The 26,931-nt window shown below is 39.7% G+C and overlaps 1 protein-coding gene and 1 long non-coding RNA gene across 10 annotated transcripts in view; one reads left to right on the forward strand and one right to left on the reverse strand.

Annotated features, from left to right (window-relative positions):
- The first annotated feature begins 8,962 nt into the window (after positions 1 to 8,962).
- The window catches only part of LOC133392190 (uncharacterized), a 61,723-nt gene continuing 43,754 nt past the window's right edge, over positions 8,963 to 26,931 (forward strand). The window contains exon 1 of the long non-coding RNA XR_009765523.1: positions 8,963 to 11,537. This is a non-coding gene — a long non-coding RNA (uncharacterized LOC133392190). The remainder of the gene's footprint in view (positions 11,538 to 26,931) is intronic.
- Positions 16,686 to 26,931, reverse strand: part of LOC1275130 (uncharacterized) — a 58,383-nt gene continuing 48,137 nt past the window's right edge. For all 9 annotated transcript variants that reach the window (XM_061651455.1, XM_061651454.1, XM_061651452.1 and 6 more), the window contains 6 exons: positions 24,279 to 24,520; positions 23,539 to 23,758; positions 21,126 to 21,294; positions 20,815 to 21,051; positions 19,133 to 20,757; positions 16,686 to 19,041 (listed from right to left, as the gene is read on the reverse strand). In XM_061651455.1, the coding sequence (XP_061507439.1) occupies positions 18,941 to 19,041; positions 19,133 to 20,757; positions 20,815 to 21,051; positions 21,126 to 21,294; positions 23,539 to 23,758; positions 24,279 to 24,520 (2,594 nt within the window). In that variant the 3' untranslated portion in view covers positions 16,686 to 18,940. The remainder of the gene's footprint in view (positions 19,042 to 19,132; positions 20,758 to 20,814; positions 21,052 to 21,125; positions 21,295 to 23,538; positions 23,759 to 24,278; positions 24,521 to 26,931) is intronic.

Below are 26,931 nucleotides of genomic sequence, written 5' to 3' on the forward strand. Positions count from 1 at the left end.
ATGACCACTTAGGTTGCCAATATTGACCAATATGGTTCTTAAACCATTTGATATTATGGTTAGTTATTATTGCTCCATCGACTATTTTGGGTGGCCAGATATGTATTACATAATCTAGACCAAGCGCTCTGCGGTCCGGATTCACAAATTTAAATAGCAGCGTAATTTTGAAGAAGGTATTGCTATTAATTATTTCAAAGTTTTTAAATCTTGTAGAAGTATCAGGAATGATGTTATAGAGACATTTTTGTCACTTTTTCTACATAATACTTTAATTAATACAAGTAAACGACGATAAAAAAATGAATATTAAGGAAATATTTGGATATAACCAAGAGGAGAAGTCGGAGTTTGAATACAAAAAATTATAATTCATGTTTCAGTCATCGAGCTTAAAACTACGTGAGCATAATAAATTGATAACAACAAAAAATGGTAGAAGACCGCCTTAAAGCTATCGGTTGTAACAAATTTATAACGATAGACTTTACGCTTGTAAGGCAGTGACATTTTGTTCAAAGGTTAAGGCATACGGGCAAAGAATCTTTAAAATTTTATTTTTGATTTAGAATTTATGCATCAATAAAACAAAAACATTAATTTTGATGCGGAAAATGTCTAGGAAAAGGAATATTCATACTTAAACACATTGAACTTGTTCGGGTATCTAGAAAGTTAGGGGATGCATGAGCGCTTATAGCACAAACTCTTAATCATTACCTTGCTAATGATAAATACGATTCATGATATTAACATGTTCAAACATATTCAGTAACCAAACCAGGAACAAAAATGTTCTACCAATTCGAAGCAGTAGTTATTCTATCTAAATAATGACCAACGGCATTGAGGCAATTAGGTATTTATTGGTAGGTAAGGCAGTAAATTTCCACTACTCCTTCATTTCTGACACTTTTAAAGGTTTAACTAACTCTAAAATTAGGAAAAATAATAACTCTCTTCAAAACTACTTTATTTAGTCTATGGACCTTTGATGACTGAAATCAAATGGTTTTGGAGCCATGTTGGTCAATATAGGATGTCCGACTTTTAGTGGACCCCATAAATGTCATACCTTTAATCACATTTACGCATAGTGTTCCAAGATTTTAAACGACGTCGGTCTGATATTTTGAAGGGACATAGCTGAAGAGTGTCCTCACTGATGGGTTTAAAAAAAATCCGATAAGCCGTCTAGAAAACTGTCTAGGGTGCCACAAAGCCAGATGATAGGTGAAAATATGAGGTGTTCGATTTTAGGTGACCGCCACTGTATATGTAACCAAAACCGTTTGCGCAACTACGACTTGCACTGCTGGTAATAAAATTACGCCAAATGAATTGGTATTTGTTTTTTAATTTTTTTTACTGACCTAGGAACACTTGGGCCGGTCTGGTGGTACAGTCGTCAACTCGTACGACGTAACAGCATGCCCGTCATGGGTTCAAGTCCCGAATAGACCGGCCCCCATACGTAGGACTAACTATCCTGCTATGGTAACAATAAGTCACTGAAAGCCAAGCTCACTTCACTAGTGGGTACAGGCAGGCCTTGACCGACAGCGGTTGTTGTGCCAAAGAAGAAGAAGAAGAAGGAACACTGAACCGCTTTTGGATTTGATCCGCAAGTTGCATTGCTAAAAAAGTGCATGGATATGCAGCAATCGAATTACTCAGTCCGGAACTTGCAATCTTTTCAATCATTGAATAGCGCTTGCGTTTTTTATCGAATTAGAACGCCAAGTAATTGTTTTACTCGCATGATGATCGCAGTAGCCCTGATAACGTGTAACCTTTTTGATCGTTCGGGCAGCGTGTATCGCCTTGATCATAATTTCACCTTGCACACGGCCCCAGGCCTCGTAAAGTGGTTGAATAAAGTTCTTGGAAATAATACATCAGCAGTAGCTGTACGAAAAATAAAAACGTTTTTAAATAAAACATTGCACGCTAGAACCGAGTATCATCGAAAGGGGTTTAGTGCTGTGTTCAGTTTTAAGGGACGTTTCAAAACAATGATCTTATCAGTCAGAGTGTTCCATGTTCGACTGGTTCGGACCGGTTCTGTTGGTTTAGCATCTAGCGATACTCACGGTTATTGTTCAAGGCTTAGGAAGCGGCTTACATCACAGCCGAAATTTGGTTCGGGTCTATGCCCTAACCTTGCCGGTCCGGGTAGGGAGAAAAACAAGACTAATATTAATAACACGACGACCGGAATCAAAGTCCCATTCACAAAAGGGAGCAGTAAGCGTCTTAAACCGGAGTGCGACATCTCCGTGTAGCTTTCACACACGCTGGTCTTCACGCTGTTCATGAACGCATCGAAGAGCACGTGAAGATCACGTGGCTCCAGGCATCTTCGGTGTGTGTGCTTATCGTAGAAGTGGGGTGTGCATTCAAAGCTACATCCGTATTGGTTCGTGCTGTTGTCGTTCGTATGATTGTGCACACGAAGGCTATGCACCGATCCGGAAGCTATCGCATGGTAATCATTTTTGTTTGGACTCATTTTCTGGGGTAGTTTTTGGACTTCGGTGGTTTTTGATGGGCATGTGATGCGGGCATGCTTTCTCCAGGCAATGAATGCAGCTGATGTCTAATCAGCAGTTGACCTTCAAGAGCGTGTGATTGAATTGGATGCTGGTTGGTGGTACATACGTTTTATATTGACAACACGAACTGATCACGTAGCATTTACGGAGCAGCAACGGGTGTATGCCAAAACGAAGTGCATGCAATTGATGGTCTATTCGGGTAGTTGAAGGGTAAAATAAAGCAGCAAGAGAGAGGAAGAGAGAAATATATCAAGAGTGTGTGTGTGCGAGAGAGAATGAAAAAAATATCATAAACCAGACTAACGAACGGAGTCCGAAATCGAAAGCGATAACAAATTTTGAACTAGACCCGACCCAAAACATAATTCTGTCCTCATCACTTTTCTTTCGGGGTACAACTTTACGTTTACCATTTGAAAATATCCAGTAAAGGCCTGGCAAGCCTAATGTTGACTAGCCGGCTACCGCCTATCATTAGTTTGAACCTTCCTACGATGATAGGGGAAGGCAGAGAAGCAAGAATGCATCGCGGGCAACAAAATATTTTGGACTTTGAACCCTCGAATCGAAGGATGGCTTCTTCACGGCTGGGAACAACATTCCATCGGCGGCCAGTTTTCGGTCGAAGGCTAGATCGATTCATACAAGATTGAGTTTTCGAGAGTGATGGCGCTACAAACATGTGCACGCAGCATGGCACAGAACATAATCGTGTAGTAAAATCGAACGGAATGCACGAGACACACAGCGAAAGCGTGATCTGGTTCGGAATGCACCTTGCACCCAGTCAAACTGGGATACGAAAAAGGGACAGCTAACGTCATTGATCGTAACACTAGTTCCTAGGTAACACTAGGTGCTTCAATTCCAGCGCGACGAACAATAATGCACATGCACGGTGCACAAATGTGATCCACCCAGCAGGAAAAAATAATAAAAGCTGCACATAAAAGAACACGTATATTTGGACAACAAACAGAGTTTAAGCATTCCTTTAAGCATGAGGAATAAAATGAAACTTATTTTTTTAAATCTAAATTATGAAATAGATGTTTTATTTAAACCATGATACATACATGTGAGAATTAATTACAGCTTTCAGTAAATATTGAGTGTCCTACAAAATGCAGATTAACATAACGTGAACAGTTGCTGGAACCAATACCGCTTAGCGCATACTGCGTTGAACTCGATGGTGTCTGTATTTTCGACACGTTTGAATTGAAACCGCTTTTAACTCTTTTTTTTATAATAATAGCCCATCTTGGTGCTTTCAGTTTGTTAAAGGTACATGTAATACATACATTTTACGGTTACAAGAGGAAGCAGAAAGTAAACATAAAACTATACAATTTCGTCTTTTCTCGTCATTTTATATATCCCATAAGAATTGAAAGTTCTCAAGGTTATTCATTTTGCCTTTCAAAAGAATTTTTTAAATATATATTTTTTTAACCTTAAACTTCCACACACAATACAATACATTAGCCGGTAGCCAGACATGCTGCTGGTGATACATGATCAAGTTTCACTGCGGAGAACTTATGCGGAAAATTACCCATTCAGCACGTTTGATTAAATTGTGGTAGGTAGTTTGCCTTCGAAACCCCACCTTGATTTGTCAACTGCAACCTTTCTACCGCAGTTACGTTGTGACAGCGGAAAGAAAGAAGGCTATAGTTAATTACCATCAAACTAACGGGTGCGGATCAGCTATCGGATGTAGTAGGGTGTGAATGCCGAATGGGATTAAATATTAGGTAGAAAGAAAAAAAAGAAACTTACACACACGCGTATAAACAATTACTCACCGTCTCAGGGATGTGTCGCAATGTGTTTTATGGAAATGGAAGTTATGTGAACCATTTAAATCAGCAAATGAGCGGCCAGGATTACTTTGTTCTGTGCTAATAAAACGAGGATCAAACAAGATCGAGCTCGAACTTGGTATCAAATGTCCAAATGTCTTGGTTAACGTTCGACCAAGTTAATTGCTTATTTTCGATGGCATGTTTGTAAGGAAAACGGTACAGATTTATTCCATCCCCTAATATTTTAATCTATTATAACACGTAATGTTGATGTAAACATTGTTAGAATCAATTCGTTTTTAATGTTACAATTCGTATAAAAAATACCCCTTTGTCACCATTACCAAAATCATTGTCGTAAATCCAAACAACGACAATGAAATCAGTTTATTCATTTTCCAGAAGGCGTGATACGATCGAAGAAATTTGACATTTGCTTTATGGCAACACGATGAGAATGTTTATTGAATATTTGTTTGGTCTCAAACAATAAGATTGATTATCATGGCGTTTGTTATATGGAAGCACAGCTGCCTTTGAATTACAGCAAACATTATTTATTGGTGCAATTATTTAATTGGAACTAAATTGCGTCACTTTAACATCAACAGTTCCAGTCGTTTATATTTGCAATAGGTTAATAAATAATAAATGAATAAATAAATTGATGTTGTATGGCTATATTTATTTAAATGCTTAATTTTGCGTGAAATAATGTAAGAATGATTGTGAAGGTCGTCAAGATAGTTTAATTTGATAGGAAATTGGTAAGGGCATACATGATATGTTTGATTGTTTGTATTTAAATGTAAATTACCAAACTCACTAAAATTCGTTTATTTTCCTGCTATGTATATCTGCAAACCATCCGCAATTTATAGCAGTGTGCGATGAGACTACTTGGATGGAACTCGATATGTAGTTCTCCTTGTTGCAAGTTGAAGGGATTAGATTAGTATTTGAACCAAATCCTTATAGGTGTGCGCATACGTCATGTATCCATTGGCGTAATTGGTGATTTAATAGTAAAACAAAACAACAATCATACAACAATATCCAAAGATAAGCAAGGTATATCTTAGCATTTCTCTTGTCTTGGTTAGGTCTTGCTGTGGTATGTGTCTGAAGATATGCAAAATGAGGTAATACAATATTTCTGTATGTTAAAAATAACTTTTTAAAGTATTGAACATTTTCATAGATACTCTACATATACTCCACATTCTTACAATGATCGAGTTCTATGCTGTTAATCTATCATCAGATGCAAAAGTTATAAAAAATATTATTTAGTATCCAATAATATATGCTAGTTTCTGATATTTTCTATTATCATTACTTTCTCTTTGTCAAACCATTCACTGCTAACAAGTGTTGATGCCAGGTGTTAGATGCTGATCGTACAAAAACTGCGAAGTCATTTTCTGCTGTCGTTTGGAACATCTGTAAATGACCCATAGTTAAGCGCTACGTTGAGCCGGAAGTCTGCTTTTGCCTACGTCAACGAGCGCACCTCAGAGGTGTGGTAGCAAATTTGTTGGAATCTGCTGTGAAGCCGCTTCTTTTTAAGTTCTCATGGACCGGTTTATACTTTTAAATACTTGTTCCAATTAATTCCCAATGCTATTATTCTTGAGAATGAACAGATCCCGATGTGTAGTTTGTTGTGCGTGTTATTTAATAGCACGATCAATATTACTGACGTACACGTCACTGGCTAGAACGTAGACCAAACGACACAGCACAGTGAGACGTGTTTGGAATGCATAGTTTTTCATTGTGAAGAATTGAGCGTAAATTAGACGCGGGGTACATTTTTTCTTTTAGTTGTCAGCGTGATTTGGCATCAACTCTTGCAGGGATGTTAGATCCAATCCGAAGATTCGTCCATGTAGCTAGCTACTGGGGATGATCGCTGAATCGAAAGGAAATACGCGAGGGTGGGTATATATTGAGGGTAAGTGGCTCGTGGTGCGTTTTTTTGCGCGTTCATGCGGGGTTTATTTTAGCTCGCTCAGGTCTAGAAACGGTGATGGGTAATTTTGGCTGACGCAAACGGTCCCATGGTGTAGCGTAATTGAAGTGAAGTACTTACCTCACGGGTATTCCACTGAAAGATGGTTGAGAAAGCCTTGAGATTGTAGACCTCGAAGATTTTCCTCTGTTTCGCTATCTGTTTGTCTATCTCTCTCTCTCTCTCTCTCTCTCTCTCTCTCTCTCTCTCTCTCAGTCTCTTTTGGCGCTTCTCCGGATGGAGGTCAGTTGCAGAAAATGTGAAGCCAACTTGTATTATTGCGCAAATCCGTTCAAAATGGCTTTCTTCAGGTTGGTTGTGGGCTCGAAGAGCCACTCAAGAGTTATTTTGTGGAATGTTAAAGCTGGAACCCTAATAAGGGTATCTACTGACGTACACAATCGTTGTAGCACAGAAATTGGTAGTATATTTAGAGTGTGGAGAAGTTAAGCAAGAGTACAAAATAACGCGTGATTTACGGTGTGATCTTCCGTGCCTGCTTCAAGTGGCAAATCGTTGAGTTGTCTTTGTCCTTTTACCGGTGTGCCGGTGGCAGCGGGTTTTGGTGACATACCTTACCCATATACATAAAAGATACAACTGCCAGTTTGACTGAATCTACGGACTTAAAATGCGGAAGTAATCTCTAGACCATACCGGTTCGAGTTCGCTTTGAGATGCCACGTAGCGGTTTATCACTTCCGGATTCGGAACAACAGAGCGGTATGTTTATGTTGTGAATCTGAATGATCGGTTATCCGGCATACTTGCCCGGTTGATGTGGATACGTTGCCGCTTTAAAGGGACATTGCTCAATTTGCTTGGTATATCAAAAAAACTGACGAAGTCAGGTGATCTTGGCATGATCTTCATTTCGATCGTTGACCCAAGAACAATTTTGGGCCGAGATGAAGGTCTTCGCAGACGCATCGTACTTCCGCAAAGCGTGGATGGTTTTAAACTGTAATTTACTTCGATTTCGCAGTTGAATAGAAGAATGGAAAACTGATTGTGATTTCTGTAATGGGAAGAATAAACAAGTATGATAAGAAGGGAGTAATAATGTCCAGTTTGAGCTTTAATGGGACCAGTTTCATTTCCGAGTATTCGGTATCGCTGAGCTTTACTATCTTAGTATCATTTACTGGTTTTAGCGTATCAATGCAAATTATTTTTTTTCGTGTGTAGGGATCGAATGATCGCTTGCTAATTTGTTATTCGCTTTTGAATGTTTTCGAATAAGATTCGCTTTCCTCCTCTCCCCCCACCCCCCAAATCCCCTAAAAAGAATCTAGAAATGTGTGTTTCAATGCTATCTTAGCACAGTGGGGAATCTTCAGCATTTGCTTTGGCACATTGCTCAAACATTCCAGTCCAAAGTTCGGCATCTATTGCTTTCGCCAAATAAGCGCGAAGCTTTTGTCTGCAGGCCATTTGGCCCGATACGCATTCGAGAAGCTTCCACCATCATCGTGAATCGGATTGCATGCGGATTGGCTGCGGCGTGTATTTACAGCAGTCGATGGGCGATCGCGATCGCACACGAATACATTCATCCACTGTCAGCGGAGTGTGATTTCGTGGCGTTGTTTTTCTGGGCGTCCTTGGACCGCGCCGATAGATAGATACTTCATCGCCTTTCCGCGTCGACTCGATGGCTTGCATTGTTTTTCTGTCGGAGACGGGGTTTCCCAAGGCACGAATCTCGTTCATTGTGACGTCATTTTCTGTCTGAACAATCGCGCATAAGACATTGCTCCAAATGAACGAAAACATTGCAGAGGGATCGTCAACGGTATGTTGTTAGTTTTGGCACACTCATGTTTTACGTGGTGGTTGGTTGTTATGATCAAAAGTTGAACGGGTTTTCCGACGATAAATGGTAAATACATGACGCACAAAAAGAAATTTAGAATGTTGTTTTTGTTTTGATAGAAATGATCGTCTAATGGCGCACTTTAGTGTTGGGACGTTTTAGCATCAATTTGCGTTCTTACGTCGTGAATTTAGGGACGATGATAGGAAAAGATTTCACGATCATGAGGCTTGTAATTTTATTTAAAAAAAAATCCAGGAAGTGTAACTACTGAGTGGCCCACACGACAACTGTTTTTCGCAAAAACCATTTCCGTTGATGGCAAAGACGCATAGTATGCGGTGTGACATCAATTAGAGCTTGTTTTAATTTAAATTTGCTCAGTTTTTGTCCTTTGATATTGAGGTAATTGTACAATGTTAGTTGCCCTGTGGAAGGTCAGGCGCACGCAGGTGCATGAATTAGTGTTAATTTCTTAATCTTGAACGATGGGCAGATAAAAGCTTGTGTGACGTTAATGTTTTAAGTGCAAGTGTTGATCATGGAAGGTCAATCTGGTATATTAAAAAGGGGCACAAAAAGATAGACCTCCTAATTACACATGGACGTTTAGTTAGTTTGTAGCTTACGTTGTATGCGCTTCGCGGCATAGAAAATAAAATTTTAAGTGAAGTAAGTAAGATAATCAAAGGTACAATCATAGAATTTTATTTTATTTTATTATATATTTTAATTTTTTTATTTTAAAAGGATTAGATTCATGTTTGTGAATTAGTAGAAGGCATCAACAAATTGGTAAATAAACCCTTGGTAAGTAAAACGTTCCAGAAGAAAAGTTGCATAAAGCACACCGATGTATGCAACCGTCGATTGTAAATGTACAACATGGAAACAAGCAGCACATGTAATTGTGTAGGAAGAATACCAATCATAATATTTATTCCCAGTCTAATCAATCGTCGGACGGGAAAACGTCACACTGGTCGTCATAGCGTGATAATCTCGTGGTTTACCGTTGCCGTGGGCAAGCAGAGACTTTGCGCCGTTTCGTCATCAAAGAGATGCTATGCGATGATGACTTTTGATTTCTCGTATATGTGTTTGCAGTACTGCGGTGTAGATGTGTGTGTGTGTGTTGTTTGGGGGTGTGTTATTCGTTCAACTTCAAAGATCGGGAAGGGAGCTGAGAAGGTCAGCGTGGTTCGCAGGATGCAAGGTACGTGCTGGTGAGCTAATCAGCGTTCTTGTTCGCAGGGGGGCTTTGTGTTGTTTGTTTGCCTGACAATGTGCAATTTCTGGTGACCCGGTTTGTTTGCCTTTTAACTATCGGAAGACTAGTCAAGATAAGAACACATAGTCCACGTAGACTGGGTCGGGAGCGAGGCCTTCTTTTTCGTTTGCGTTGGTAACATTTCCTTCATCGTTTGTTTTCGTTGCGTTGTTAAGTCGGATGTTTTTTTTAGTCGCGATCTTCAACAATTCGACCCCACGTGAGCCCAGCCTGTCAACAAAGAGGTTAATGGTCGTCAAACGCGTGCGGGAAGGCATCGCTGAGATGGTGTGTTTCGCGAAAGTTGCACGCTCAAGATTGATGGCCGCATCGTAATCGATCGGTTAGATTGCATCAGATTAAAGCTTCTGGCTTACGTATTGGCTCGTCTGGCTTACGTAGAAATAACGACGGGCAGTGGTAACGGTGCAATTACTGATGTCAAGGAATCTATGAACACCTGGCGAAGATAGATATTGGTCTATATTTAGGCGAGACTTTAAAGTTTGGGTGCTGCGTGATAAGTAATCTTTAATTGTCGATGTCGGATGTCGTTCGTGGCACACAATCACCTTAGCAATTTCAGATGTCTGGGACCATTGTTTCAATTTGACCGCACACTGGAACGATCTACAGATTTAAGTTAATCTTATAAAGAGGTACTTAATGATGGAATTTAGCAATGGCCAGGAGTGTCATTTGACGTCAATAGAATGGTGTTATTTCCACAGATATAAAATACAAACAAAAAAGTACGAAAATATTCAAGCAATCAATTTTGGTGTTGATAATTTTATTCAGCTCGTCCAAACCGACCACTGCTAAATCATTTGGTCATGGATAATTACTAACAGCACAATTGACTCCCATCAGCGAAATGGTGAGGAATATTTTGTAATGAGAAGTGGTAAGCACTGGTACTGGTTGCTTGGAAGTAGCATGCCAATACTTGCATGATCGTTTGAAGATCGCCTGAAGAGTAATTGTGATGTGTGCCCAGATGACGCTAAAGAAATGACGTCAAAGACTGGTACATTTTGCTTCAGACCCCGAAAGTTGCTTCTAAGCGGAAGATTGAAAACCCGTAGGCTTTTTTGCGCTATATCCTTTATGACAAATCATTTAGCAACGCACTGTAAATGAGCGTGGGTCATAGTATTTGATCAGCTGCAAGAAGGTGAGTAAGTAGAACAGTTGAGGCGTATTGCCATGTTTCACAGCATAATGTAAATTGACAGGTACGCGGTATCCAGAATACCACCATACTGTACAGCACTTATCGTAGATGGTCATTTACATTTAAGAATTGTATCATATACCGTTGCATAATTTTATCTTTGCTATTTATGAACTTCTCATTTGTCTACTGCAATCAAATGTCTTCCGTGTTCTGTCCTATTTTTGATTAATTGATTCTGCATGTATTAATTTTAAGTTTTGATGTAGATCTCAAACCTGATGAATAAAATAATAAAAAAAAAATAAACCGTAATAATATTGTTTGGGGCATTTAAAACTGTAAATGAACATTCAATCATTTCTCGAATAAGTTTTCGGCAATGGTTTCATTAATCTTTTGTTGCATCATTCGCATCCTTCGTATTCGGCGAATTGTTTGCGATACATCTGTATGTGCATTCCCATTAGCAATGCAATGTGCAAGTAACTTATGGTGACACATCGCATACGCAACTGGAATACACTATACCAGAGATAACGCTCACACACGAGCTTTTGTTGTTGCTGGAAGACCAGTTTGCTGTAATGCGTATGTTTTAGGGCGTGTCGGCTGAGTTGAGGTTTAAAGCAAAAGCATCCACCGCCGCGCGATCGGTCAAGGTTGTTTGCTGACGAGCTTAGCGTTTTTGAAAGGGTGCTTTCGTTACAAAATCATCGCGGTCAACGCACACTGATATGGTGTGATGAAACGAAAGTGAAGACGCGGCGAGCTTTTGCGTAGTATGGGACCAGTTACGATTGGTCAACGGTTGTCGAATCGTACGACCAGTGGTGTGATCGAAAGATTATTGTTCAGGGAAGTCGCAGATGCGTGTTTTTCATTATTCGAGTAAGGAATCCATAACGCAAGTGTAATCTATGATTCGATAAAGAGTGATGATATAGTAAAACAGAATTGAGTGAGAAAGTCTGTGAAGTGCGCCGTACCTGTTCAAACAGTTCTTATCGTGTTTCGTAGCATTTATAGGATGCCTTTGAATGCCTGTGCTCAATATTGATGTGGTTATTTAATTAATACTTTGTCGGCCGCACGATTCGCACTCGTTTCTTCGCCAGGCACCATGGCTATTGTTGTAAAAACTGCGCGTTCCTCGGGATGTTCTCCTGTTCTATTCTGCTCTGAGTTATTTGGGCAGGATTTAGCTGTCTATATTATAGGACTATATGAATGCCGTTAAATAATGAAAAACGCACAAAAAAATAACCTGCGCGAAGCGAATAACTGCATCACACCACATTGGTGTGCTCGATTGTCAACCAATATTTTTTTGATCGCACCACAGTGGTGTGCGCAGCCGTCGAAGTGTTAAAATATCTTATTCAGCAATTGCTCAGTGGCAGATCAAACGGTGGGTGGACAAGGTGGTCGCCTGGGCCTCGTCGGTTTGGGTACTCCGTTGATCGGTAGTCTATAGTATCTAGTATGTATTGACAGCGTACTAGCGACAAGGGACACTGGGACCCTGGACGATGGACGTTGGGGCCCCAAGTCTGCCGAACAATTTCCTCCTACCCCCCCCCCTTCTCCCCCTCCGCAATACAATTTAAGTTCACTGTTCAATCACATTACAGGTCTAATCTAACGTAATAGAGTTCTTATTGCAAATATTGGACATTGAACAATGCTTTCCAAGGTCGTCATCAAATACTAATGTATTTAATATATTAGATGTAAGTCAGTCATCTGTCTAGTGCTTCCTGGAAGGAATATGGATCGAGGCCAAAAACTGCCGGCGCGATAATTTAATATTCACGTGAAGTTGTCGGTATGCTGCTTTCTGTTTGGAAATTCACAGAGCATACCGAGAGCGTCAAAATTGGAAAAAGAAACTATTCCACGTATGGTTGTATTTCCGGTTTTGGCATCTGCCAAACGATAAAGACAGCGGCGATCCTGCACGGGAATCTTCTCGCACATTGAGAATTGATTAATTTGCATTATTCATTGAGAGCGAACATGCGACTGGCAATATCATCCGCAGTTGCGTTTAAGTGTTGCCATCCCAGGCTCTCAATTGATGTGCGTCATCTGTCGTTTTATGGGCTGGTGCAGTCAGTTTATTCAAGATAGCCTAATGGGGGGGCCTATCTGTGTATTGAGGGTGGAAGTTGTTTGACTAGGCTAGACAATCTGCTGCGGGAATGAATCGTCCATTGAGGCAAGATCGATTTTTGTACCAACTGTCTGTTTTTATAACGATTTTTACAATACAGATTTTCAGGTAAAATATAAGTGTCATCACCTTGAATCAATTGTAGCACATGGTACGGACGAGTTCTTGGAGTGCTGTAACAACATGAACGTTTGTATCGTACTACACAAAGAGAGAAGCAATCAACCATCTCGACAATGAACTTGGATTCGAAGGTTGGACGTAAAGAGTCTGTTTGAGGCAACGGTTATTTGGCCACCGAATTTCTAGACTATGGTTTCCCCTCCCTTGCATAGCAGGTTGGCCTCGTGATAATTAGCTTCCATTGGAATGCTTGCAAGCGTGAAAGGTTTAGCTGTCAGGTCGATGAGAAGGTCGCGTGATCAAAGCCGTTTCTAGCGTGAATGATCAAATTTAATGATCTTCTAATGTACCCAATACTTTTTTGCTAATGCTTCTGCGGGGGACACTATGATGAGACCCAGCCGAATGTATTCGTTGTAAAACAACAATTCGCTTTTCCAATTCGGAATGAGGCTAGTAGCGGGCACTCGATGCATCACTATTACTACGGCTTTATCGAAACTGTTACAATCTGGCATGAAAAACCGGAGGCTGGTTCAATGGTGCAGTGCACATATCTCATGTATCGATAGTGGGCTTTTAGCAACTGGTCTAGTGGGCTGGGTCCGGTTTTAATCTCACATTCGGTGTTGACCGAAGGACTTCCAGCGGCAGCACCCTTCAACATAGGTATAGGTTATGTTTCATGTTTTCTTCAGAGTTGTTTGAAGTTTCTGATCAAGGTGGATCGGATGGTTTACTATAGCACCTGAAAGCAAGCATACGCCTTTAAGGTATTATTCGAGGTCCTTTCGAAGGTATACGTGATGTTTGTCGCATGTTTCGGGATTACTTCGTAGATATCACGGAGACTTGTGGTTGAGTTGTCTACGAGAACTATTTATCAGCAGAATGATCATGTATGCTTTGTTAACTGTTCAGAATGAGCAGAATGATCATTTCAGCAGTTTTGTTGTCTATCATTTTTACAAATTAGTATAGTACGAGATATTGTAAAGGCGTTCCAAAGTACTTTATCAAGTTGATTGGATATTAAATACCGAGAATTCAATTCATTCAGCTAATGTTTCTAGCAAGGTCTTAGCCACTCTTGAATTAGATATTGAAATTGGAAAAGAGCTTATCCCTTAATTAGGTTTATTTTTATGATGGATTAAGATTAATTATCGCTTAGTTTCAAAATAGTTTATATGCAATTTTAAGCTACCGGTTAATAGTTTATTGTGCCTTATTTTGTTCGTGTTGACTGTGACTTCACTTCGGCCTAGGGTTTATCTGTTTTGGGTTACGAGTTAGCATCTTCAACTGTATGGAAATAGAGTGGGGCGAAAATGCTAAGAAAAAAATTTCGTCCGCATGTATTTCAAAGATCAATGGTGGAGAGCCACCACAACGGCAAACTTTGCGAGATGTTCAGAAACACATTTTAGCCACCTTCGGCAGGTCGGTAAATACGCATAGAACCGGTAAATCTACTCCGTAAAGTCCTAATATAGCATAAGTACGGTATGGTCAGGTTGTGGTGGCCTAATTGCTGTTCCATTTTCCAATTTCTATTTCAACACAATAATGTTGACGAAAAATAGTGTAAGATATAGCTTACGCAATTTTGTTCTAAAATCGTTTTAAGTGTCCCAAGAGCGCGCATTCAACCGTATTGAATGGATATATTGTAAGTTCATTTAGTAACTTGATTACACACCAATCATAACAAATCATTAGATTAGACAAAAACAGCAGCCGATGTCAATCATGAAGGTTTGTACAATAAACGTGTTTGGTGCACGAGTCTGGAAAATGTTTGCGTGATTAGAGAGAATTATTGATAAGGGGCACACACCATTCGGGATCCAACGTGTATGCATGCAATCATGATGCACCTGGGTTCGTATGATTTCGTTTATTCGATATTGCTATGGGATGCAAAACGTTCAGTATTGTGTTTTTTTGTTAACCAAGGTCTCTAAGCCACGTGCATAATTTAATAATTATTTTTTAAATGAATAAATGTTTGGGATTAGGCAGTATGACATGACAAGAAACCAGTACAAAGATGTGCTTGTATCGTAGACAGTTAGGCGAGATAATCGGCGAATGCAGATACTCTTCCCTGTGCAGTTGCTTTATGGGTTTTGCGATTGCCTCACACCTGTTACCATGCTGGACATGGGGATTTAGGGTGAGCCGCTTATTCGCTTTTCTTATCAATAAACCGTTGGCAACTAGAGAGGGCTGTACCGATAGAAAGGCTGCACGAGCTGTGCTGGCAAGACTACCCTTTGTCCAGGGCAACCAATGTAAGCTTTCCAAATAAATAACAAAATCCGTATCCCACCAGGAATCAGCTGTTCGATGAGAATCGTATCAAAGTCTGTTGCCACCCGTGAAGGAAAGTCCTACTTGATATTGTTTACAAGTGGAAGGTATAAGCACAAATTGGACTTTACCAGACACAAAGGGTACTTCAGAATATCAAATTAAAAAAACAGCATCAATTGTATGGGTTTTTAATATTATGTTTTAAATTTTGAAGGAAAATATAACCATATTATTAGCTTATTATTTACTCCCCGTGTTCCATCGCATATTTTGTGTATGCTGTCGCTATAAATAACAAGATAGACAGCACAAGAATGTAAACTCACCAAATCCTGTTTTAGTAGCTTCTCGTTGAGTTGACCATTTTTACTGTCTAACCGGCTTTGATAAAGATTCGAGAAAAGTTGCGCGGAGATGCGACCACCTGTAGGACTATCTATTTTAATCGAATGGAATTCAATAAACAAAATAGCAATAGTCATGCTACAAGCAAATATTTAAATCGTTGACAATAGAAGTTGGTGTAGCAATCCTGTTTTAAAACAATCGTAAAAGATAAAACATTTGCTAATTTTTAACTTGAATTAAAATTGAATTTGAATGAATTTTCATCAGAAAAGATCAAATTTAATATAAAGAAAAGGCGGTTCAGAATGAAAAAGGAAACCAAATAAAAATCACAATCCAATTTGCATTTTGTAAATTTGATAATATTTTAACAAACTGCCTGTATGATGGTGTTAGAAAAAGTGGCTCGTCACGTAGGCCTTGTTGTCGTGATCGTAGGTTTTTATTTATTTAACATTTGCTCAAAAATTATCATTCCCTGAGATCCTGAGTTCAAGAAACGCTCAATAGGCGTCTACTATTAGAATTGTTAGCACTAAACATATATATTTTTTATGTTACCAAAGTTGTTTATTGTAAGTAGAATTTACACTGCTGATAAAACTGTTACAAAAGGAATTGTCTGCACTGGCAATGCCCATGGGCTGCTCGTGATCATGTGCGAAATCCGGTTTCAAACACCAAATCCGTTTGTGACATCATTGAGTCGGAAGGTATAAGATTGTCACATATAAAATCGCATTGTGTTCTTGAGAAGTAGTAGATTATTCTGGAAAAAATCAAGACGACCAAAGCGAGGCATACAAGATTTCAAAATCTGAAAGATCAAATCTGAGGAGAAATGTACGAAATTATGGAAAATTTGTAATCATTATAGTGCTTTATTTTGAGAAAATTTGCCATCATGTTAGGTTTGAATTTTTGTTGTATTAAACATGATGAATAGTTTTAATCAGAAAAAAAGAAGAATGGAAACTTGGTTTTCGATTACTATTGAGCTATTCAAATATATAATACTGAAATAAAGAAAATGTGTGGCATAATCAGAGTACAGCAGCAAGTAACACTAAATGTTTTTCGGGTAGTTGAATAGTCTTTTTTTTATTAAATACATGGTTTGGATGACTTTATTTGTGAGTGTAATGTAGCGCACGAACGCCATTGTATACGATCATGAAATGAGTACAGTTAAAATGTAAAGGATGTACGTTAGGTTTTAAGGTTTCATTGTTTCGGTTTTAGGGGTTTCTTTGTCTGTGTGAATTGTTTCCTTATTGCCCCATTTATTTTTTGTTATTGGGGATGAGTAACATATTACACTATGCTTTTGTATCAGGATCTAATTAGTTTTGGTAAGGATTCGCAGCCCCTCATTGGAAAGCAATAATTTTGCAGCGTTTGCTTGATGACATCATTTGTTGTTTGTTTCGGTTTTAGTATCGCACTTCAATGTTGCTAACTTGTTACGACTGTAACGGAAGTCCTGGAAAAGCACTGGCGTTTTCGATTGGTTGTTGTGTGTGTGTTATTTTACACAATTAATGTAATAACAATACGCTTGTTCTCGAGTGTATAATTAATTAGTACGAATAAATGCGCTTAATTGCGTATGCCCTGGTTGTCCCTAGTTTTGTGTTCTAATGCACCACATAATTTATCATTGATTCGTCACATGCCATTTCATTTTTGGTAATAAATAGTGTTATGAAATCTATAGTTATTATTTGTATGCCATGGCATTATGTTGTATGATACAAACTTATACAACTATGTAAAGAACGTCCGATGTCTTTTATTAATCAAATCTTGCACTGTTTGCTTGACTTGTATAGCAATAAATAGTTTTGTGATTTTAGATATTACTAGCAGCGTAATGGAAAGGCATTTCCGGTTATGCAAATAAGCACATAAGCTCGCATTGCTTGGTCCTTCAAATTGGGGTTGCAGTTATTGTGGAATAATTGCTAATGGTATCAGAAAAGTTGTTAGAATAAATTTTAAACAAAGAACAATTTTGCAAAGTTATTGCAGCTAATGCACAAGTCTGGATTACAAGGCAACGTAACTTGTAAAGTTATTTTGAATGCAGACAAAATGTGTGCTACATTTACTTTAATTAAAACTCTAAAAGAGTTTTATCTAATCGAAGAAATATTAAAAAAAAACAGAAGGAAAAGGGCATTGGTTAAAGGAAGATTATTTATAAAATGTCTTGGTACTAAACAATACTAAGTATTAACAAATAATGCATGTTTCTTCGATCAGGCGTCTCCAAATTCCTCACAGCGCAGACCGCGTTGCCTCAAACTAAAGGACTGCTTTTGGGTCTCGCGCCATAGTTTGGAGTCCCTTTGTGTTAGATTAAATATAGAATAGATAAAAAAATGGAACCTAGAATCATTTGGTTGATTGAGCTATATGAGCATTGACTTGTTATCTAAAAAATGCTAATAAAATCTAAATTCACAAAACTAGATATTCACTATTGGTCGGATTGTAACGAAAATATGTAAAAATAATATAATAGTCAGATAATAAAAAAAGAATTCTAAAAACAAATCCATTTGAATGACTTTTCAACACTACTGTTTACTTACAGATGAATCAATAAAAAAGTTACTTATACATAACAAATTAACCCGGGAATGTTATTGTAGTTTGATGTACTATTCTAATCTTAACAACAAAACCCACAGCAATGAAAAATAACTTACTCCGCTTGGACTCTAACTGTATAACTGTGTTAATTGCATTGATAATAATAAATGCTAGTTTTCTATAAACTAATATCGCATCGTCATTTTCGAGGATACCATTGAAATGTAATGTAGTAAGGTAAGATAACTAGTAGTTGGTAATTACTAAGGTAATGTCGAATAAGGGTGGCTTTTTATCCTAAGGATAATATCTAGAGGTCGAGATTACGTTTCCTGCGTAGAGTTGGTTGCCTTATTAGCGCATTGAAACAACACTGCTACAACCTAATGGATGGATGGATGGATATCGTAATTCTAAAGTAGAATTGTTTTTTGAAGTTTTAGTATGGTAAATTTTTGCTATGATCTAATAGAAACGAAATTTCGCCAATTTAGGGTTTCACTACAAAACATTCCAAAATTTTCTACTTACTAACGAAGTTATTAAAGAATTAATAAAAACGACATTGAGCCGCTCATACCGGAACTTTGCTCGATTGTTTGTATATTTTGTATTAATTCGAGCAGTTTAGCGAAGACACAGTTCATACAACATAACGCTCGCTAGATGGCGCAGTAAAACGGAGCGTAGAGCTACAGTGACTGACCACTAGATGTCGTTTACAGTTGTTTTATTTTTCGGATTTGTTAAGCTCGTGCAACTCCACACTTTGGTCTTCGAGGCTGCGTTTTATTTCAGCTAATGCATCGATGAGAAGTTGTTGTTTTGCATCTGCAAGTAAAATAAATGATTTAGTTTCTGCAATGCCTAAAATGGTGAAATCTATTTTGTTTCAATGTATTGTTTTTGGTTGTTCGTTTACCTGTATCATGATGAAGGCTTCGCTGTATTTTTTCGAACGCTGCACTGCAGGTGTATATCTTCCGTTTGAGTGGCTCACTTTGAGGACAATAGCTGTCATCGGTAACTGGGGAGCCTATGTCCACTGAGCGGAACGAAATAAGCGGCGATTTGTGCATTCCCACGGCACTCGATGCATGGTTGCTGAAAGCATTGGTGTCATCCGGGTAATCATAACCATTTTGCCCATCCTCACCGTTTGTGAAGGCAGGACCGTGTATCGTGTGGCGAAAGTTATTCATCTGCTTTCCAACGACGGGTTTGACCGTTGGTTGCTGAAATGTCGCTGGCTGAGGATTGATGACTAAGTTTTCCTTGTTGTTGTTATTGGATGTACCAGTGCGATATGATTTACCATGAGCTTTGCAGTCCAGATTTCGACTGACTTCGTCTGAATCAGAATCAGATTCGATATTCAGATGTGGGCTTTGGCTGCGGAACCGTCTTCGCATGATGGTCGGTGATTTCGGTATCATTCGCCGCGGAGGTGGCGGAGGCGGGGAAAGATTGGCACTTTGTTTAAGATCGTTTGCCAGAGCCTCCGGTGAGCAAGGCGGTCTAGCTTGATGGTGGATGAAGTTAGAGACATGTGTTTTGCGAGGCAACAGAACACGCGTATTTTTGGGGCTGTTCGGAGCCGACAGTGAGCAAGAAGTTTCATAGCGCAACACCTCCAAGCGCTTGTTTACGATAACTCCTTCGGCGGGGTTTAATTCAGCAGGATTGCCCGCCCCATCGGTACACTTTTGTGAGCATGTTTTGGCCAGCTCTCGTTTTAAGTCAGCCTCGCAGTTGCGCAGCATTTCGACGCGCTTGTTGGCCGGGGGGTTACAAACGCGACGCGGGCTGGAAATAGTGGTTGAGGTAACAGGCGTATCTTTCGAGAGCGACGGCGTTGGTGGAGGCTGTGGCTCGCGCGGAGGCAACGGTGGCGGCACTGTGGCTAGGTCCTTGATGCAAATGGAACTATTGCTCTTCATGGAAAACAGGATGGATTCTGCTTCGTGAATCAATTGTTTGTACTTAACATCCGCCTCCAGGTCTGCCCGAAGCAGCGCCTTTTCACTCTCGGAAATTGCCAATATTCGGCTGTGCAGCGAATGTACTTCGGTGAAGGTGAGCGAGTTACATCGGTTAGTGAGTGGAGAGCCCCTGGTGGGTGTACGCAATTCTTGGTCCTGCTGGTTTCGCCTCAACGACACAGGAGTACCGCCTAAACTGCGACAACCACGGCTTACAACGGCCGATGAGTCTCCTGCACCCGACCCGACACTCAGGGCGGAGTGATCAGCCGCACTTTTCTTCCTCGTACGTACCAGCTTCTTTCGACGTTTGGAGCCACCGCCACTTTCGTTACTTCGTTTACTGCGCTGGATGCGTTGCTGCTTACAGGACGCCTTTCGTTCCGGGAACTGATGGATCGAGCAGCTGGTCGTGTGTCGATAGGTTTCCTTGTCCGGTACCTCCTGCACCGAGCCCGTATCGATAAAGTCGAGATCGAGAAAATCATCCGTATCACACTCGTCGCCCGCATCCTGACCGGTATCAATGTCTGTCGGACAGTCCGTCGGATCGGAGTCGCTACAACTGAAAGGAAGCAGGTGTAAAATTCGTGACAATGACTGATAAATAAAAGTTACTTACCTCAAAATGTCAGTCTCCTTTTCATAGTGGTAACTTTCGTCAAACTTGCCCATCATTTCGTTAAGGGTAGCATCTTCGTCACTGTCCTGGTTGGAACCAATCGTTACCGGTGCTGACCTACTATCCAGGCGAGAGAAGTCTGCCATCTTTTTGAGAGTTTTCGGCGTAAATGGCTTTCTGTTAACGATCTTCTCCGTAGACGAGCTTGAATCTGTGTCGGAAAGTGCGTTTGATTTGCTGCAAGTATGCGATTCACATTAGATTGTTTTCAGTGAAAAGGAGCAATCAATGTAATTGTCGATGTATCTTACTTATTATTATTTTTATTGTCATCTGTACCACTGCTTGATTTGATGCCGGAGGAGGTAGATCCAGAATCCGGTTCCGTTCGCTTGACGCAGTTTGCACTAGCAAGAGCTCCATCGGCTGTCGTCAACCAAGGGTTCGTTCTAATTCGGCACCGTTGGCGTGGTGATGGTGCTGCATCAGAAAACAATAGAGCGTTGTTTAGTGATAGAAAGGAGAAATGTACTGAAGCTTTTGCAATAATTTGATTGGGAAATTAATGTAAAACCATTCATGACTTTTTTAATTTTCTACAATTTAAGGCATAAATTGAAAGTATTTAGCTTATTCGTTCTAATACATAATTGATGTATTAAGTTGAAGAACAGGTTTAAACGTTTAAACGTTTAAAGTACAAAGTAAAGATAAACTTCCACTTAATTCCTTCTATATTTCTCTCTTTCTCTCTCTCTCTCTCTCTCTCTCTCTCTCTCTCTCTCTCTCTCTCTCTCTCTCTGTGTGTTGTTGTTCTGCAAGTCGAAGACGTCATTATGACGTGGCCCGGTTAACACAAATCGCATGAGTTTCTTTATAAAAATCCATCGAATCTTCTTCATCTTCTTTTGGCTCAACAACCGTTGTCGGTCAAGGCGTGCCTGTCCCATATAGGTCCCATAGCAGGATAGTCAGTCCTACATATTTGGGGCTTGAACCTATATCGGGCATGTTGTTAAGTAGTACGAGTTGACGACTGTACTACGAGACCGGCCAAAAAAATCCATCGAATAAAATAATATATTTCTGATACATTCATACATACTAGTGATGGGCGGATTGACCCGAACCTAGCGGGTCGGAGCCATCCGAGCGCTCCGGGTCGTAATTTTGGTTCCAGTAGGTTCGCCAAAGCATATGCGACTCCAACCCGTAGGTGCAACGAGTTAAATAGGTTCGTACGAGTTCAATAGGTTCGTACAAGTTCGGTAGGTTCATACAAGTTCAATAGGATCATACGAGTTCGGTAAATGCATACGAGTTCAGTAAGTTGAGTTATTTAACAGACGGCGAAACAGCCAACTATAGAGAGTAAACTTCTAAGTAAACACACAATCGTACCAGGGAGGTCATACTATATTACTACTGAACTCGAAGACACCCATTAAACCTATTAAGGCTACTAACTAGATTGATCCCACTGATTAAACTCAGTCTATTGAACTCATATGCATCCACCAAACTTACTAAACTTATTGAAATGAACCTACCAAACTCGTATGAACTCGTTGCACTAACGTGTCGGAATCGATTCCGGCCTAACTACACCCGACTCCGGGTCGATCTGTTAGTGTTGTCGTATGACCCATCACTAATACATACATACATAAAAAATCAAATTAAATCAAACACATAATTTATATTTTAATGAGAAATCTTCGCTTATCTCACCAAACAAGCTTCAAAACTCTGACACATTTATAGTATATTATGTTTTTAAAACATTTTCGTAACAATTAAACGACATTGATTTTTTCTTGTGGTTTTGTTTTGTTATGTAAAATATTAAAAACACCGTGAGAAAATAAAACCTTTTCCGTTTCAAAGTTATTCATTACAAAGTATTTGTACCGCTGAAAACTACCCCACTATTGGTACCTGTCTTCTAGCGGCAAATGAAAAACTACTTTGAGCACAGAAACGGTTCAGGCGTAAAAATGGTCCCATCTGGAGGACTCTCCTACAAGCGTATCGTTTGCATATTCCAAAATGATACTACTTGAAGGATGCTAGCAATGTTCACACCTTTTTGTTCAAACACCGGAAATTTCTAGGCACATCATGGCACTGTGCAAAAGGGCGTATAATTAAATTCAATGCAACGGAAGAGCAAACTCCTTGAAAAGGCAAGTTACAGCGAAATGCATTTAAGCAGCGGAATGCATAGCCGACGGAGCAACTTAACAGCTATGTGGCATCTTTTGCACATGGTGTAACAAGTTGAAAACTACTCTACCAGCTCTACGGGGAAAAGTTGGGCACGATGAAGGTAGCTACAACAGTTTTTTTTAGCTACCACGATGATGGCTTTTGAGTTGTAAAAGTTCATGTCGGCTCGCTGTAATGTAATGTGCGCATTAAATTTATTTTCTTCAGTCCTTCAAGTGAAATCTTATGGAAGGATCATATTTCTCATCCCGGTACGAGAGTTTATAAGTTGTTTCCAACTGTTTGGGTAGCTCCGGGATGCATTTGCTGCATTTTGTCGTACAGTGGAAAATAGTACATCATGTGCATAACCTATAAATCTGTAGTACACAATGCAAATGACGTTGGTTTGGCTTTGATAAATTCTATTGAACAATACACGCCATGACACGATGAAACTTTGCGAGGAGAAAGAAAAGCAACAAATGCCATGTTACTTATTTGCATTATACTCACATTCAATGCTACGGTAATGCTGCATGCCGAGGTTCTTCTGCATAATGGGACTCATCGCAACTGCATTCGGAGGCTGGTTTGACTGCGGTTGGACTGTCGCTGACGGTTGCTGAAGTTGAGATAAAATGCCCGTGCCATTTCCGCTTGCTGCACCGAGCGTGGGCTTGAAGCTAGACAGATTGGGTGCATTCGGAACTGGAGCTCGTGGTACGGAAACGTGCTGAAAGCCAAACGTGTCAGGAAAGAAACGAAACAGAGCAAACCAATCATTGAATCCTTTCGCAATGCTGGAGAAACGGTGCGAAATGGGGAGAAGTTTCGAGGGACGCGTAAATTGGTCGTCTGTTTATGTGAAATCATCGGGAGGAAGTGGGAATGGGCAAACGGAATAAATACCACGTTATTCACGTGCTCGTAGCAGTGGAGAGTGTTAAAGTGTGATATTAAACAAAACCAAACCACGAAAGAAAAGAATGCAACAGGGCACGAATAGAAGTACACTGGACGAGAGCAGATAATGCAGCACAAAAAATAGACAGGTTTTGCAAACGAAAATTAAATTCCCTCAATGGAAGTAGTAAATAAAGTGTTTGAACATACATACACAGGAAAGGGAGAAAGGTGGTCTGGAGAGAATATTAAAGCCGTTTTGAAATGCATTCAGAATAACAACTAGATCATCCTTTTGCGAGCTGTTTGCTGGAATGTTCACTGCGTGACGCAAAGGGTCTGTTTCTTACCGATTCCGCGTCGACACAAAACTCCACGTGTTTTTCCTCGATGCGATTAAGGGCACATTTGAATTTGGAACCGTTCTCATGATGGCCTGGAGCAGCTGCACTAGCAGACACCACGGGTCCAGTGCGATCAAACCCAGCCGAGGTACGCCCATGCAGTGCTCCCGGTAACGTAGTGCCCTTGGGGAAGTAGTGCGTCCCCGTACGGATGTTGATGTAGTATTCGGGCGTGTAAGAGCAGCCACCTGCCAAAGATAAAATGAATACAAATAGTTAATCAGTATAGATTATAACGGGCATAAGAAAGGGCTGTTTTGATCCTGGAAACAGCAGCTTCAAGAGCCAAGACTCATTTTTTCCTCAATGTTCAATGCCATAGCGCAGATCTGGAATGGGACTATTTGGAAAACAGGAAACCAATCCTAAATGTTGGCGATGTTTATTCAATTTCGTTACCACCTTCAGCTTTCAGTTGACAAATGGGTGTGTTTTCGCATTTTATGGCACAATAAAACGTTGGGACACGTTGGAATCTTTTCTTGTCGCCCTGTTAGTCGTGGAGGGGCTGCAGAATCACACGGGAAGAAAAGCGACTGTTCCAGTGAGCAACGGACGAACGAAGTAATAAAACCATTCATCCTGACTTACAGAGGATGTGGCACAAAACGACCACAAACAAGCGTTTTATCTTGCGAGCTGCATGTGAGCAGAGGAAAACGCTTTGTTATCATCGTTCGTACACAGTAGTCGGCTTCCGAAAGCTCGCGGTTTTTCCCCGGAGTGTGGCTGTCGATGAGGTCAGCAACAGGGAGGGAATTGGGGAAGGGTAATAAAATTGAACAAGGATCCAGAAATGTTCCAATTGCGTGTATGTATATTGGCTTTTTTTTTGTTTGCACGAGTGTATAGGACCTAAGTGCCATTTTAGTTCGATTGCTGAAACGACTAGGAGGGCGATAGGGAGCATTAAATCAACCAAGGTGAGAAAAATGCGTTGAGAAACCCGTGAGAATGAAGAAGCTAAAAGAGTGGCGGAAAGCAGTAGGAATAAATGCAATTTAATAAGGATGTGTTTGTTACACAATAGAAGTGATAGCGAACGAATCGTAATCCCGGTTGTGAATCGTAATCGTTTTATAAATGGTCCTATCAGATGTCTGCATACTATTGAGTGTTTTTGTAGCTTTATTGTTATCAAGGTGTGTGAATTAGTGAAGCTATAGCCATGAACAAGACTATATCATGGAGCTGAAGTTGGTAGCAATAACTTTTGTTGGTCATTCTCGAATTTATCTGCGGATTTTCCTATAAGCGGACTGAACGCCCGCGGGGGGCCTCGGCCTAAAGGAGGCCTTTACTTAAAGCTCCACATGTTAGATCGCTTTTACAAGCAATTGATTGAGAGATTGATGTGGAATGCGTTGATAAAGTTGATAGCAATCAAAAGTTGTAACGAACTTTGGAGATAATGTTTGAAGGCCTCGACAAACTCGACCTATTTTCACACACTTCTATATTAATAAAAACATAAAACCCAAAAAAAAATCACTACCGGTATCACGGATGATTGACAACCTATAAGTATGTAAAATATGTAAGCCTGAGCACTAGAAATTATATTTTAGGCACCATTAAAATAATATAAAATGACAGAACATAATTTGCTGTTTAATAATTTAGGATAATATACTTGGCATTTGTAAAAATATATTCAATAAAATAAATAAATAAACAAACAAATTTTAAGGAAATTTGGGACCCCATTTCGATCCCCCGCTTAGGGCCGCGAGATGGATAAATCCGCCCCAAAATAATCATTTGCCAAACCATAATCTTAGGAATGATTATTGTGATAAAGAAGGAGATAAAGTAGGTTTAAATTAGGGCTGTAAAAATGTTTGTCTTGTCTAGCCAATAATACCTCATGTCAATAATGCTAATGACCTAATGATTTTTCAACAATATAATAAAGAGATCTCGGTTCGAGATACCCAAAACAGATATATACCGAAAAATCTTGAATTAAAGTTAATATTTACTAGATTGCGGACGATTTATTGGAAAACATGCGTATGTGTCCTTTAAACCAGTGCTCTTCAACCTTTTTAAGTTCGCGGACCACTTGGCTTTGAATTTGCGGGGCCCACACTTCCACTTTGAATACATTTGGGGGGCCCACATCGATTGAGGACATGCATTTTGTAGACTTAGTTTAATGTTTTTTAAAATCAAAAATATGTTTTTATTTTATTCTAGGCATGCCTGTTGACTACCTAATCTTGATTATGGGAAAAAAAATGCACGATATGTATAGTAATTAGCTTTATGTATAGTAATGACATCGGTTCATTCAACACACTACGATTACAAGTGTAATTTTGAAGTTGTATCATTTGCAGCACTATCATATCGTTGCGCATCGTAGCTGGGCGTGTAACATAATCCTAATTTAGGTCGATCGATGCAGACATCGCAAAGTTTAAAGCAGTGCTCTAAGGCTTGTCATACTTTGGCGAGGAATTGGAACAAGTGCGGGATCCAAAAGGATAAATTTATTTCCTAGCTGATGTTCCGCTTTATAGCCTATGAGTGTGGTGTTACTCAGATTGCCTCATACCACCCACACTTTGTACTCTCTTTCATCAGTAGGTTGTTT

The sequence above is a fragment of the Anopheles gambiae genome, chromosome 2 (assembly GCF_943734735.2).
Source record: "Anopheles gambiae chromosome 2, idAnoGambNW_F1_1, whole genome shotgun sequence".
Taxonomy (NCBI): Eukaryota; Metazoa; Arthropoda; class Insecta; order Diptera; family Culicidae; genus Anopheles; species Anopheles gambiae.